General features: G+C 52.4%; 1 protein-coding gene across 3 annotated transcripts in view; it reads right to left on the reverse strand.

Moving 5' to 3' along the window:
* NT5DC3 (5'-nucleotidase domain containing 3) overlaps positions 1–14112 on the reverse strand; it is a 63563-nt gene that overhangs the window by 11964 nt on the left and 37487 nt on the right. For 2 of the 3 annotated variants that reach the window (XM_077111835.1, XM_077111836.1), the window contains exons 3-6: positions 12733–12807; positions 12217–12272; positions 8241–8331; positions 6784–6921 (exon numbers count right to left, since the gene is read on the reverse strand). In XM_077111835.1, the coding sequence (XP_076967950.1) occupies positions 6784–6921; positions 8241–8331; positions 12217–12272; positions 12733–12807 (360 nt within the window). Of the gene's footprint in view, positions 1–6783; positions 6922–8240; positions 9585–12216; positions 12273–12732; positions 12808–14112 lie in introns of those variants that run through there. The other variant, XM_077111833.1, reaches the window with a different exon arrangement.

Here is a 14112-nt window from a genome sequence, read left to right on the forward strand (position 1 = left end):
AGCAGGATACACCTTTTTCTCAAGTGCTCATGGATCATTCTCAAAGATAGACCATATGCTGGGTCACAAAGCAAGTCTTAATAAATTTAAAAAGATTGAAACCATACACAACACTTTCTCGGATCATAAAGGAATGAAGTTGGAAATCAATAGTAGGCGGAGTGCCAGAAAATTCACAAATACGTGGAGGCTCAACAACACACTCTTAAACAACGAGTGGGTCAAAGAAGAAACTGCAAGAGAAATTAGTAAATACCTAGAGGCGAATGAAAACGAAAACACAACATATCAAAACCTATGGGACGCAGCAAAGGCAGTGCTAAGAGGGAAATTTATTGCCCTAAATGCCTATATCAGAAAAGAAGAAAAGGCAAAAATTCAGGAATTAACTGTCCACTTGGAAGAACTGGAGAAAGAACAGCAAACTAACCCCAAAGCAAGCAAAAGGAAAGAAATAACAAAGATTAGAGCAGAAATAAATGAAATTGAAAACATGAAAACAATAGAGAAAATCAATAAGACCAGAAGTTGGTTCTATGAGAAAATCAATAAGATTGATGGGCCCTTAGCAAGATTGACAAAAAGAAGAAGAGAGAGGACGCAAATAAATAAGATCAGAAATGGAAGAGGAAACATAACTACTGACCTCATAGAAATAAAGGAGGTAATAACATGATACTATGAACAACTTTACGCTAATAAATACAACAATTTAGATGAAATGGACGGGTTCCTGGAAAGGCATGAACAACCAACTTTGACTCAAGAAGAAATGGATGACCTCAACAAACCAATCACAAGTAAAGAAATTGAATCAGTCATTCAAAAGCTTCCGAAAAAGAAAAGTCCAGGACCAGACGGCTTCACATGTGAATTTTATCAAACATTCCAGAAAGAATTAGTACCAACTCTCCTCAAACTCCTCAAAAAATCTAAGTGGAGGGAAAACTACATAATTCATTCTATGAAGCCAACATCACCCTCATACCAAAACCAGGCAAAGATATTACAAAAAAAGAAAACTACAGGCCAATCTCTCTAATGAGTATAGATGCAAACATCCTCAACAAAATTCTAGCAAATCAAATACAACAACACATTAAAAGAATTATACATCATGACCAAGTAGGATTCATCCCAGGTATGCAAGGATGGTTCAACATAAGAAATTCAATTAATGTAATACACCATATCAACAAATCAAAGCAGAAAAATCACATGATCATCTCAATTGATGCAGAGAAGGCATTTGACAAGATTCAGCATCCTTTCCTGTTGAAAACACTTCAAAAGATAGGAATACAAGGGAACTTCCTTAAAATGATAGAGGGAATATATGAAAAACCCACAGCTAATATCATCCTCAATGGGGAAAAATTGAAAACTTTCCCCCTAAGATCAGGAACAAGACAAGGATGTCCACTATCACCCCTATTATTCAACATCGTGTTGGAGGTTCTATCCAGAGCAATTAGACAAGAAAAAGAAATACAAGGCATCAAAATTGGAAAGGAAGAAGTAAAACTATCACTGTTTGCAGACGATATGATACTATACATCGAAAACCTGGAAAAATCCACAACAAAACTACTAGAGCTAATAAATGAGTACAGCAAAGTAGCGGGTTACAAGATCAACATTCAAAAATCTGTAGCATTTCTATACACTAGTAATGAACAAGCTGAGAAGGAAATCAAGAAATGAATCCCATTTACAATTGCAACTAAAAGAATAAAATACCTAGGAATAAACTTAACTAAAGAGACAAAAAACCTATACAAAGAAAACTACAAAAAACTATTAAAAGAAATCACAGAAGACCTAAATAGATGGAAGGGCATACCGTGTTCATGGATTGGAAGACTAAATATAGTTAAGATGTCAATCCTACCTAAATTGATTTACAGATTCAATGCAGTACCAATCAAAATCCCAACAACTTACTTTTCAGAAATAGAAAAACCAATAAGCAAATTTATCTGGAAGGGCAGGGTGCCCCGAATTGCTAAAAACATCTTGAGGAAAAAAAACGAAGCTGGAGGTCTCACGATGCCGGACTTTAAGGCATATTATGAAGCCACAGTGGTCAAAACAGCATGGTATTGGCATAAAGATAGATATATCGACCAATGGAATCAAATAGAGTGCTCAGATATAGACCCTCTCATCTATGGACATTTGATCTTTGATAAGGCAGTCAAGCCAACTCACTTGGGACAGAACAGTCTCTTCAATAAATGGTGCCTAGAGAACTGGATATCCATATGCAAAAGAATGAAAGAGGACCCGTATCTCACACCCTATACAAAAGTTAACTCAAAATGGATCAAAGATCTAAACATTAGGTCTAAGACCATAAAACAGTTAGAGGAAAATGTTGGGAGATGTCTTATGAAACTTACAATTGTAGGTGGTTTTATGGACCTTAAACCTAAAGCAAGAGCACTGAAGAAAGAAATAAATGGGAGCTCCTCAAAATTAAACACTTTTGTGCATCAAAGAACTTCATCAAGAAAGTAGAAAGACAGCCTACACAATGGGAGACAATATTTGGAAACGACACATCAGATAAAAGTCTAGTATCCAGAATTTATAAAGAGATTGTCCAACTCAACAACAAAAAGACAGCCAACCCAATTACAAAATGGGAAAAAGACTTGAACAGACACCTATCAGAAGAGGAAATACAAATGGCCAAAAGGCACATGAAGAGATGCTCAATGTCCCTGGCCATTAGAGAAATGCAAATCAAAACCACAATGAGATATCATCTCACACCCACCAGAATGGCCATTATCAACAAAACAGAAAATGACAAGTGCTGGAGAGGATGCGGAGAAAGAGGCACACTTATCCACTGTTGGTGGGAATGTCAAATGGTGCAACCACTGTGGAAGGCAGTTTGGCGGTTCCTCAAAAAACTGAATATAGAATTGCCATACGACCCAGCAATACCATTGCTAGGTATCTACTCAAAGGACTTAAGGGCAAAGACACAAACGGACATTTGCACACCAATGTTTATAGCAGCATTATTTACAATTGCAAAGAGATGGAAACAGCCAAAATGTCCATCAACAGAAGAGTAGCTAAACAAGCTGTGGTATATACATACGATGGAATATTATGCAGCTTTAAGATAGAATAAACTTATGAAGCACGTAATAACATGGATGGACCTAGAGAATATTATGCTGAGTGAGTCTAGCCAAAAACTAAAGGACAAATACTGTATGGTCCCACTGATGTCAACCGACATTCGAGAATAAACTTGGAATATGTCATTGGTAACAGAGACCAGCAGGAGTTAGAAACAGGGTAAGATAATGGGTAATTGGAGCTGAAGGGATACAGACTGTGCAACAGGACTAGATACAAAAACTCAAAAATGGACAGCACAATAATACCTAATTGTAAAGTAATCATGTTAAAACACTGAATGAAGCTGCATCTAAGCTATAGGTTTTTTTTTTTTGTTTGTCTGTTTGTGTCTTTTTTTTTTTTTACTATTATTATTACTTTTATTTTTTTCTCTATATTAACATTCTATATCTTTTTCTGTAGTTTTGCTAGTTCTTTTCCTGGATTGATGCAAATGTACTAAGAAATGATGATCATGCATCTATGTGATGATGTTAAGAATTACTGATTGCATATGTAGAATGGAATGATTTCTAAATGTTGTGTTAATTTCTTTTTTTCTTTAATTAATAAAAAAAATGCTTATAAAATAAATTCCTAATTCTGGTCCCTAACTCACAGGGGGCCCCTTAGGGAAAGCTCAAGTTTCCATGGTGATAGTGGCAGTTTCCGACACAATTTTCAAAATGGTCACTTAGAGGGCGGGCCGCGGTGGCTCAGCGGGCAAAGTGCTTGCCTGCTATGCCGGAGGACCTCGGTTCGATTCCCGGCCCCAGCCCATGTAACAAATACGGAGAAACAGAATACAATAAAACAAGAAAATGTTTAAAGATGTTTCCCTTTCTTCCTTCCTTCCTTCCTTCTATCCTTCCTTCCTTCTCTCTGTCTTTCCTTTAAAAAAAAAAAAAAAAAAAAAAAAAAAAAAAAAAAAATGGTCACTTAGAGGAGGCAATGCGTGTGAATAATTCTGAGTAAGGATCCAAAGCTGTGTAATTTATATGCAGTGTCACGAGCCAAGCAAAGGGAGTCACTGCTCTCTGCAGCTCTGCACCACCCACACCCCTCACCTCAACGGCAGGGTCCCTAATGCAGAATGAGAGGTAGGTCCCCCTCCCCACTTCAGGCTGGCATTGGGGGAGGGACCGGTCAGCAAGGATGGCAAAAGAGCCGTCTGAGGGCCAGTGGGCAGCCTGCTCACGCAGGCATCTGGGCCCCGTGCATAGGCGGTGGTGGGCAGGGGTCCAGAGGTGGCACTGCTGGGGGTCTGCATACCCTGGGGCCTGGCCGCAGAGCCTTGAGCCTTCCAGGGGGGGAGGCTGGTTGAGGACAGCGCCTCCAGGCAGTGAGCTCAGCCCTGTGCTTTTCAGCCAGGCGGCTGTGGTTCCACCAGGCAGCAGAGGCAGTGGTCAGCATGGGCTGTGCGTCCCCACTCCCTGCTGACTGGCCTCAGCACGGCGCACAGCCTTTCTGTGCCTCATGTTCCCTGTCTGTGAACAGGGATGATGGTGATGCCTCCAGGCAGGTGGCACGGTTACATCTGATAGGGTGCATGACACTGAGAAGCACAGGCGCTGGACACAGCAGATCCCACCTAAGGTTTGCTGCTCGTGGCAGTTTCTACTGAATTTTCAAATCGACATCTCCACCCACGAAAGGGAAGGGCTCCTGGAAGTGACTCTCAAACGATCTTAAAGAATAAGTAACCGTGTGCACAAAAAGGAGAACAGAAACTAATATTCAAATTTAGTTCAAAAAATACCAGAGTGATGCTGAAAAACTAACAGTCATCCTTTATGCTCCTAAGACCCGGATTCAGACTAGTCAGGGTTTTTAATTAGTCACATACAACATACAATAAAAACACTTTGGTATATAAACATGTATCTTTATAAAAAAAACCAAAAATGTCTAACCTGTAATACAGAAACATATTTAAGTTTTATAAAAAGTTCAGCAAACTTAAAGATATACAGAGTAAACATATTTAAATGTGCATGTGAATGTATATAAAAATAATAAAAACGCTTATATATAAATATTAATAATACACAACCATACCACTACAAATATCTATATTCTTATACATCCCTCCCCAGGCAACTTGGGCCTGCCATGGGCACCGCCTCGGAGGGCAGCAGAAAAAAGGCTCTCCGCTCCCCCAGAGGACAAACAGGAGCTCCCCCCACCAGGAGGATGAACAGGAGCGGCCCCCCCCAGGAGGATGAACAGGAGCCCCCACCAGGAGGATGAACAGGAGCGGCCCCCCCAGGAGGATGAACAGGAGCAGCCCCCCCAGGAGGATGAACAGGAGCCCCCCCCCAGGAGGATGAACAGGAGCCCCCCCCCAGGAGGATGAACAGGAGCCCCCCCCAGGAGGATGAACAGGAGCCCCCCCTAGAGGATGAACAGGAGCGGCCCCCAGAAGGATGAACAGGAGCCCCCCCCAGGAGGATGAACAGGAGCCCCCCCTAGAGGACGAACAGGAGCAGCCCCCAGGAGGATGAACAGGAGCCCCCCCCAGGAGGATGAACAGGAGCCCCCCCTAGAGGATGAACAGGAGCGGCCCCCAGGAGGATGAACAGGAGCCCCCCCAGGAGGATGAACAGGAGCCCCCCCCAGGAGGATGAACAGGAGCCCCCCCTAGAGGATGAACAGGAGCGGCCCCCAGGAGGATGAACAGGAGCCCCCCCCAGGAGGATGAACAGGAGCCCCTCCAGGAGGATGAACAGGAGCCCCCCCCAGGAGGACGAACAGGAGCAGCCCCCCCAGGAAGATGAACAGGAGCCCCCCCTAGAGGATGAACAGGAGCGGCCCCCAGGAGGATGAACAGGAGCCCCCCCCAGGAGGATGAACAGGAGCAGCCCCCCCAGGAGGGTGAACAGGAAACCCCCCAGGAGGACGAACAGGAGCAGCCCCCCCCCCGGAGGGTGAACAGGAGCCCCCCCCAGGAGGACGAACAGGAGCAGCCCCCCCAGGAAGATGAACAGGAGCCCCCCCTAGAGGATGAACAGGAGCAGCCCCCAGGAGGATGAACAGGAGCCCCCCCCAGGAGGATGAACAGGAGCCCCCCCCAGGAGGATGAACAGGAGCAGCCCCCCCAGGAGGGTGAACAGGAAACCCCCCAGGAGGACGAACAGGAGAGGCCCCCCCAGGAGGATGAACAGGAGAGGCCCCCCCAGGAGGGTGAACAGGAGCCCCCCCCAGGAGGATGAACAGGAGCCCCCCCCAGGAGGACGAACAGGAGCGGCCCCCCCATGGGCCCCTCAGCCCCTCCGGCTGTAGTCTGGACACGAGCGTTGCCCTGCGGGAGGAAAGGACCCTCCCCGGGGACTGGCTGGGTGCGGCTGGACCCAGGCTGGGCTTCAGCCCCTCACCCTGTGTCCCCCAACACTGGCCTGACCTTTGGGTCAGAAAGACCCCGAAGACCAGCCATGGTGGGCGCCCACATTCCCTGCCCGATTTTCCATTGCCCGACCGTCTCCAGGTCTCGTCGTTCTCCCGCTCTCCAGGGGACCCACATGACAGCTCCCAGCCCAGAGGCTGACAGCCCGGGGGGCAGGAAGGCGCTCCACCGCACTGCACCCCACCTGCGCCCCACCTGCGCCCCACCTGCGCCCCACCTTCACCCCATCTGTGCCCCACCTTCACGTCCTTGTACAGGTGGACGGGCTCGTAGTCGATGCTGTTCCTCAGGAAGTACTCGTTCACACACGACAGGAGGGTCATCTCCGGCAGGGAGAAGATGTCCATGAACTGCTTCATGGTGCTCCCGTGAGAACTCTGCAGGCGGGGACACGCGTGGGAGGTGGGGACAGCGTGGGAGGTGGGGACACGCGTGGGAGGCGGGGACACGCGTGGGAGGCGGGGACACGCGTGGGAGGCGGGGACAGCGTGGGAGGCGGGGACACGCGTGGGAGGTGGGGACACGCGTGGGAGGCGGGGACACCCGTGGGAGGTGGGGACACGCGTGGGAGGTGGGGACACGCGTGGGAGGTGGGGACACGCGTGGGAGGCGGGGACACGCGTGGGAGGTGGGGACACGCGTGGGAGGCGGGACACGCGTGGGAGGCGGGACACGTGTGGGAGGTGGGGACACACGTGGGAGGCGGGACACGCGTGGGAGGTGGGGACACACGTGGGAGGCAGGACACGCGTGGGAGGTGGGAACACCCGTGGGAGGTGGGGACACGCGTGGGAGGTGGGGACACGCGTGGGAGGAGGGGACACGTGTGGGAGGCGGGGACACGTGTGGGAGGCGGGGACACGCGTGGGAGGAGGGCAGCCGCGCACATGCAACCCCTTCCCCAAAACGGGCTCTAATGGGAAAGGGCCGCGTTTCCTGCTTCGCATCTCACGCAGAGCGGTCATCCTCTCTGGGCCGGTAGGCTACCCAGGAAGAGCCCTGGCCACCCCAGAGTCCTGCCGCCCCTCCTCCCTCTCCCTGGGCCCCGCCCAACGTCCAGGCCATTCTGTCCCTAAACAGCAGAAAAAGCCGCCAAACGGATTCTGCCCACATCATGAACCCCACGGGAGTGCACCAAGTGGACGCTGCTGGCCCTAGGGACCGCGCCCCACGGGAGTGCACCGAGTGGACGCTGCCGGCCCTAGTGACCGCGCCCCACGGGAGTGCACCGAGTGGACGCTGCCGGCCCTAGTGACCGCGCCCCACGGGAGTGCACCGAGAGGACGCTGCCGGCCCTAGTGACCGAGCCCCCGAGTGGACGCTGCCGGCCCTAGTGACCGAGCCCCACGGGAGTGCACCGAGTGGACGCTGCCGGCCCTAGTGACTGAGCCCGGAAAGCAGGAGCACACCCGTAGACAGGGCAGCTGCAGGCACAGGAGCAGGCACTACACAGCCCAGCAGTCAGGGAGGCAGGGGAGGTTCAGGGAAGGAGCGTCAGGAGAGAACCTGGGCGCCCCATCAGCACATGGACACCCTCCCCCAAATCCAGGGTCTCTCTACATCACCAACCTCTCAAGTCTCCGTGTCAGGCCTGTGGGACAAGAGGCGAGTCCAGGACTCAAGCTCCTCACCCACAGGCCATGTTTGAGACAGAGAAAGACTGGCTGCCTTAAATACACAACCTACGCACGGTTACCTTTCCGTAGAAGTCGCTCATCTGTTCCAAGGGCACGTGGGACCCTTCGTACATCTCGATGACCTCTTCATCAGGGACCACGCTGAGCCCTCTGGGAAAGCAGCAAGAGTCGGTTACAGAGGCCACCCAGACAGAGCAGGGTCCTCGGGCTTGTCTGCAGGACTTACAATCCAACGGGACCTGCAGGCGAGGTGCCAGGCCCCGCTGTCCTGACGGATGTGCCACGAGGAATTGCTGCAGGTAACAGGTAAAAAGGCACCCCCATCCCTGGCCTCCAACAGCACCCCCACTGCTGCTCCACGGCCGCAGCCTTGGGATGTGGCACCGGCTGTGCCAGGTGAGCACACAGGGGCCTCGGGTCGCTCTCCCCGTTCCCCAGGTGAGGCCGGAAGGTAACCTGCCTCGCCCAAACTCACGCAAGCAGGAAGCGAGCGGCGAGACGGGGCTGGAAGCCGGGCTTCTGCTCTGGGGCCCCCTTTTATGCCACTGTGTCACACCGCCTCCTGCACAGCCCACACAGCATTCAGAGGACTTCCTTTTTGGTGATGTCTTTAATGTTTTGGGTATATAACAGCAGAGAAAGGCTGTTTCTATCTCTGTCACTTCACCCCTGAGGAAACCCCTGAGGCAATGGTCTGGCCCATGGGTCTCACTCATCTGGCCTTGCTCACCTGGCCACGTCCCTGTGGACACAGGCTGGCACCTGTGTGCTGACCCTTCCACCCTAGAGTGACCCCACACTGCAGGTGTTGTTTCACCTATGAAGACCCGTTTCCTTCTCTGTGAAAAGGGGAGGTGACCGTGGCCGCGTCCCTTCCGGGGGAGATGCACATGAATTTGTGAATGAATCCAACGCTCCGGTGCAGGGGAGGGGTCAGGTGGCCCGGGCATCACCTGCGCCCACTGCGGGGACAGGCAGATGCTTTCACCTGCGCCTTCACGCGCTCCCACTGCCTCACCTGGGACTGCCCGCTGGGTGTTAGGGAGGGAAGGGCGGTGCCTCCAGCCCTCTCGAGGAGGGAAGCTCCTGAGAAGCAGATACCAGTTATCAGACGACTCCAGGATCCGGCACAGGAGTGCACGCGGCACCAGCAGGTGTATTTCAGAGACTAATGCAAACAGGCTACTCAGCCTACACAGTCACTCAGCTGATACCAAAATACATATAAAACACAATTCATGTTCTGATACATAACTTTAATGAAAATACAACTTCACCCTCTTTCCTGCCCCTTCTGCCCCCCATACTCCCGTAAAGAAACAGGCGAGTGCTTCACTGACAGCCCCTCTGACCTTGATTAACCTAAACAGGCGAGTGCTTCACTGACAGCCCCTCTGACCTTGATTAACCTAAACAGGCGAGTGCTTCACTGACAGCCCCTCTGACCTTGATTAACCTAAACAGGCGAGTGCTTCACTGACAGCCCCCTCTGACCTTGATTAACCTGCCACAGCCTCTGCCTCTGAGAACAAGAAGCCCAGGGCTTCCTCTGCCTCCCCCAGGGGAGACACTGCCCTCAGCCAGGCGGTCCTGAGCAGCTGGAAGCCGGGGCCAGCCCAGGGGCGCCTGGCCGCAGCGCCTGCAGTTCGCGGCCTCGCGAGGGAAGGGCTGAGGGGTCCCGCAGAGGGGCCTTCCTGGCCAGCCCGGGAGGCCCGCTGTGCCCATGGCACCGCCTTGCAGGTACAGCAGGGCTCACCCAGGGCAGGGCAGGGCTCACCCAGGGCAGGGCAGGGCTCACCCAGGGCAGGGCAAGGCTCACCCAGGGCAGGGTTGGCACCACTGTGCACTCCCTGGAACCCCAATCTGAGCCCTCACCCCTTAAACGCCTCCTCGACACACCAGACGGGGGTCCTTGGCCTGGGAGAGGAGAGAAGGGCCGATGCGGCTGCGAGCACGAGAAGAGCGGGACCTCGAGGGGCAGAGAGGAGGGAAGGGCTGGCCGCGGCACCCGGGCCTCTCTGCTTGCCCGCCCCCAGCCCCACGCCCGGCTGCCCAGGGCCAGTCATGGGACTGGGCCAAGTGCGGTGCTCAGCCCGGAGGCTCCGGCTGGAACCCTGGGGGAGAAGCTCCCGCCGCAGGGGCCAGGAGGGGTGGGCCGTGTCGGGGCACAGAGGGCCGGGAGCGCCACGGGCTGTCCACCAAGGCCCTCACCCTGGCTGCGACGAAGCCGGTCCGAGCTAGGCTTAGCCAGCTCGAGAAGCCCAGGAGCCAAGGAAAGCAAGAGTGAGGCTGGGAGCAGGCGGAGGCGTGAGGTGGCCTGGACCTGCTTCTGGAGAGAGGAGGGGGCGGGAACCCCTCCGGGCCCTTGATCCAGAAGCGTTCAGAGTGGGCTGCAGGGCTGACACCGCAAGAGCCAGGAGACAAGGGACAGGTGTCTGAACCAGGGGACCAACGTGACACAGAGAGCGGGACAGTCACACGCTCCGGCCATGAGCTTCCAGCAGCCTCGCACACGCAGGAAGGCCTGGTGGCCAGAGGCATGGACCTGGCCTCCCAGCCCAGCCGCTCACGTGCTGTGTGACCTTGGACAAGTTCCTTAACGTCTCTGGGGATGATGATGGTAACTTCCTCGTAAGTTTACTGTGACGATCCAACTAGTTAAACAGAATCCTGCAACATGCCTGTCAGAGCCAGTGTTCCAGTCCGCTAGCTGCCCCTTGTTATTACTGATGTTGGTTAGTCACACACCACACCATCTCCTCCCCTTCCGGAAACAACGCTAATATGAAAGTGAGACACTCAAGTATAAGCCCAGAAGGAGAGACATCAGGAGGCAAGAAATTTCAGGTTTCTTATTTTGGATGATAAATAGTAGATGAGAAAGGGGTCCTCGCCTGGATAAAGGGGACAGGACTGCCTGCCCACCGCTCGGCCATGCACAGCTCGCCTGCCCACGGCTCAGCCACCACAGTGGGCAGCCTGGCACCAGCACCAGGAGCTGACGGGGTGGCCGCAGCAGCAGGGTAAAGCCAGAAGAGAAGAGACTGGGCCCGGGAAAGGAGCAGCGGCCCATGAAGTGCCAGGAAAAGCCTCGTGCACGGGTCCCGAGGGCAGCCAGCAACCTCCTCAAGGGACTGCCCGATGCTCTGGGCACCTAAGACCTCTGAACTGCTGGGGAAGCGCACGCTACGTGTGATGAGGCTTTTGGAAAGGACCAGGGACACCTGCAAAGAAAACTAAATGGGGAAAATGAGATGATGACCAACTCGGAGAAAAAGCAAACCTTCCACGAGAAAACAACGCCAGCCCTCGGTGGCCAAGGTGTGAGCTGCCCTGCAGTCACGACGGCACGGGACGCAGCCAGCCTGCTCCAGCCAGCCTCACCTATGCACGTGGATGGCACAGGAGGGAAGGTTCCAGAAAAACCACGCGGAAGAGTTTAAAGGGGCTGGGGCTGGGCAGGGCAGGGCAGCAGTCTGGGGACCTCTGAGCACTGTTTGATTGTAACCATGAATGTTGTACTTAAAAAAAACGAGTTTTAAAACACTTCATGAGAGACGAATCTAAGATAAACACGTCTTTAGTCAGGTACAAGACAAGAATCCAATTAGAAAACACTCTCCTAAGTCCACTGCCCAGTTTGAGAATTAGAAAAGGCAAAAGGCTTCATTTGTAAAGCCACAAAGATCTCGGATCCTGAGAGTGACGTGCTTCGCCTTATTTAATAAACAGGGAAGAGTCGTCTCAGTACCCCCCAGCCAGCACCACGCGTGGCACGGAACAGCTCTCGCTCCCCGAGGCGGTCAGAGCTCCCCCAAGGCGCCCATGGTGAGGGCACATTTCCATTCCCCCCTCTGCCACCTGGACTACACCCATCACTTTACTTGTGTGGCCTCCCTGGGGGCCCACGAGCGAGGTGACTGGGCTCGGGAGTCTCCTGAAGGGTGGTGGGTGGGTGGGCATGCACACAGCGCAGCAGTCACAGCGTCCTGAGACCCCAGGCCACTCGGTCCCCCTGAGCAAACTAAGTCTCACCTGTAGACAGTTCCCAGCTGGATGTAATGGAAGGCATCGATCTTCATCAGCATGGCCTTCAAACAAACACACGCACAGTGAACAAAGCACGACAACCCGCATCGCTAACCGAGAGTGCTGCGTGCCTCGCCAGTCCTATCAGCATTACACAGCCGTCACAGGATGCACACCGTGTTTCCTAAAGGCTACTTGTCAATTAAAGTGCGGGAATCATTAAGGAAAGGGTCTATCTGCAGAGGCAGAAAAAAGACAAGGCAAACAGCCCCTCCTCAAAATGCCAAAATTGACTAATGGAAATCAAAAGCACCTCACAAAGAAGTAAATGCATTCATTCTTTTCTAATACAAACTCTCTTCAAAAACACTTTATCCAAACATGTTTTGAATAATTTAGTTCTGCAGCCCTTCCCCCAAAATTTAGGATCAATTTACATGTCCAGCAAAGAAAAGCACTAGCAGTCATTTTATTCTCAAACACCATTACATTGTCAAAAAAGAGAGAGAGATTCAAACCTACCCGATGTACATCATAATGAAGTCCACGAATTGCAAAATTTGGGTCATACTCATACTTCCTGATTTCCGCAGGATACTAAGAAGGAAGAAAGAAACCCAGTTTAGCTAATAGTGCACTAAGCTCAACACAGGCTGTCCGAATCTTCCCTCGTACAAAACCAAAGTGGGGGACATACTTCAGCGGGGACGGGACAGGCCACAGGCTTGTCCTCCTGCTTCTGGACCGACCCCAGCTTCCCTGGGGGGAGGGGTCTGCAGAGCTGCAGGGGGAAAGTGCCTCCTCACTGCACAATGCCCCCTCTGACCCCCACCTACTCCTGCCCCCTCCTCCCTGCTTAGGTCAGGCCTTGACCCCACTTCCCTCCTCTTTTCTCCCTCTGCCCCTAGACTCCCAGATCCCGAACACTCAAGAAACACACCTGCCTCGCCCTCCGAGATGTCACCTCCCCCTCCTGACTCTAAGGCATGGTACAGGGATGCTGGGGTGTTCTCTGGAGTGAAGGCGTCACTTCTCCCACACTGTCAACCATCCATCCCTTCACTCCTCCTGCAGCCCCTCAGTGAAGGGACTCCAGAAAGAGACCCCAGGTGCAGTCCCTCCGTACAGCTTTCGCTTCTATTATCTGCTGGACAGCTGGCCCTGCTCCCCAGCAGAGCCCAGGCTGGAGGGACGCACGCTGGCAGGTGTGCCACGGCCCCAGCTCCACTGCTGCCTCGGCACACACGCGATTCCCCTGGCCTTCCCGGGTTACTGAACCCGCGTCCTCACTGCGTGGACATCCAGCCCCCACCCACAGCAGTCAGCATCCAAGCCCCTCCCACGCCCCACACCACTGTTACAGGTCAACTGTGTCCCCAAAAAAGACATGCTCAGGATGTGTCCTAACCCTGGTCCCAAAATGTGGGCTTTTTAGAAAGGTGGTTGTGCCGGTGTGAAAGTAGTATGTACCAAAAAAGCCATGTTTCCATCCTGAGTCAGTCTTGTGAGGGCAGCCATTTCTTTTAATCCGGACTCAATACCATAGCTGGAAACTTTGATTAGAGTCTCTCCACAGAGATGTGACACGCCCGGTTGTGGGTGTGGCCTTTGAGTAGAAGGAGATGTGACTCCACCCATTCCAGGTGGATCTTGATAGTTTACTAGAATCCTTTAAAAGAGGAAATTTTGGAGAAAGACAGAAATGACAGAGCTGACAGCAAGAAAGCTGACAGAAACTTCAGTGTCCAGAGCTGACACAGATGGAGAACACAGACACGGATGTCTGGGGATGCGTGGACCCCAGCAGACGTCGCCATGAGATGCTGAGCCAGCCAGAACCTGGGGAGAGCCAAGGAAAGCCAAGCTGGAAAGCCAGCCCTGGAGAAGCAAAGTGAGGGACCC

This window comes from Tamandua tetradactyla, chromosome 7, assembly GCF_023851605.1.
Source record: "Tamandua tetradactyla isolate mTamTet1 chromosome 7, mTamTet1.pri, whole genome shotgun sequence".
Lineage (NCBI taxonomy): Eukaryota > Metazoa > Chordata > Mammalia > Pilosa > Myrmecophagidae > Tamandua > Tamandua tetradactyla.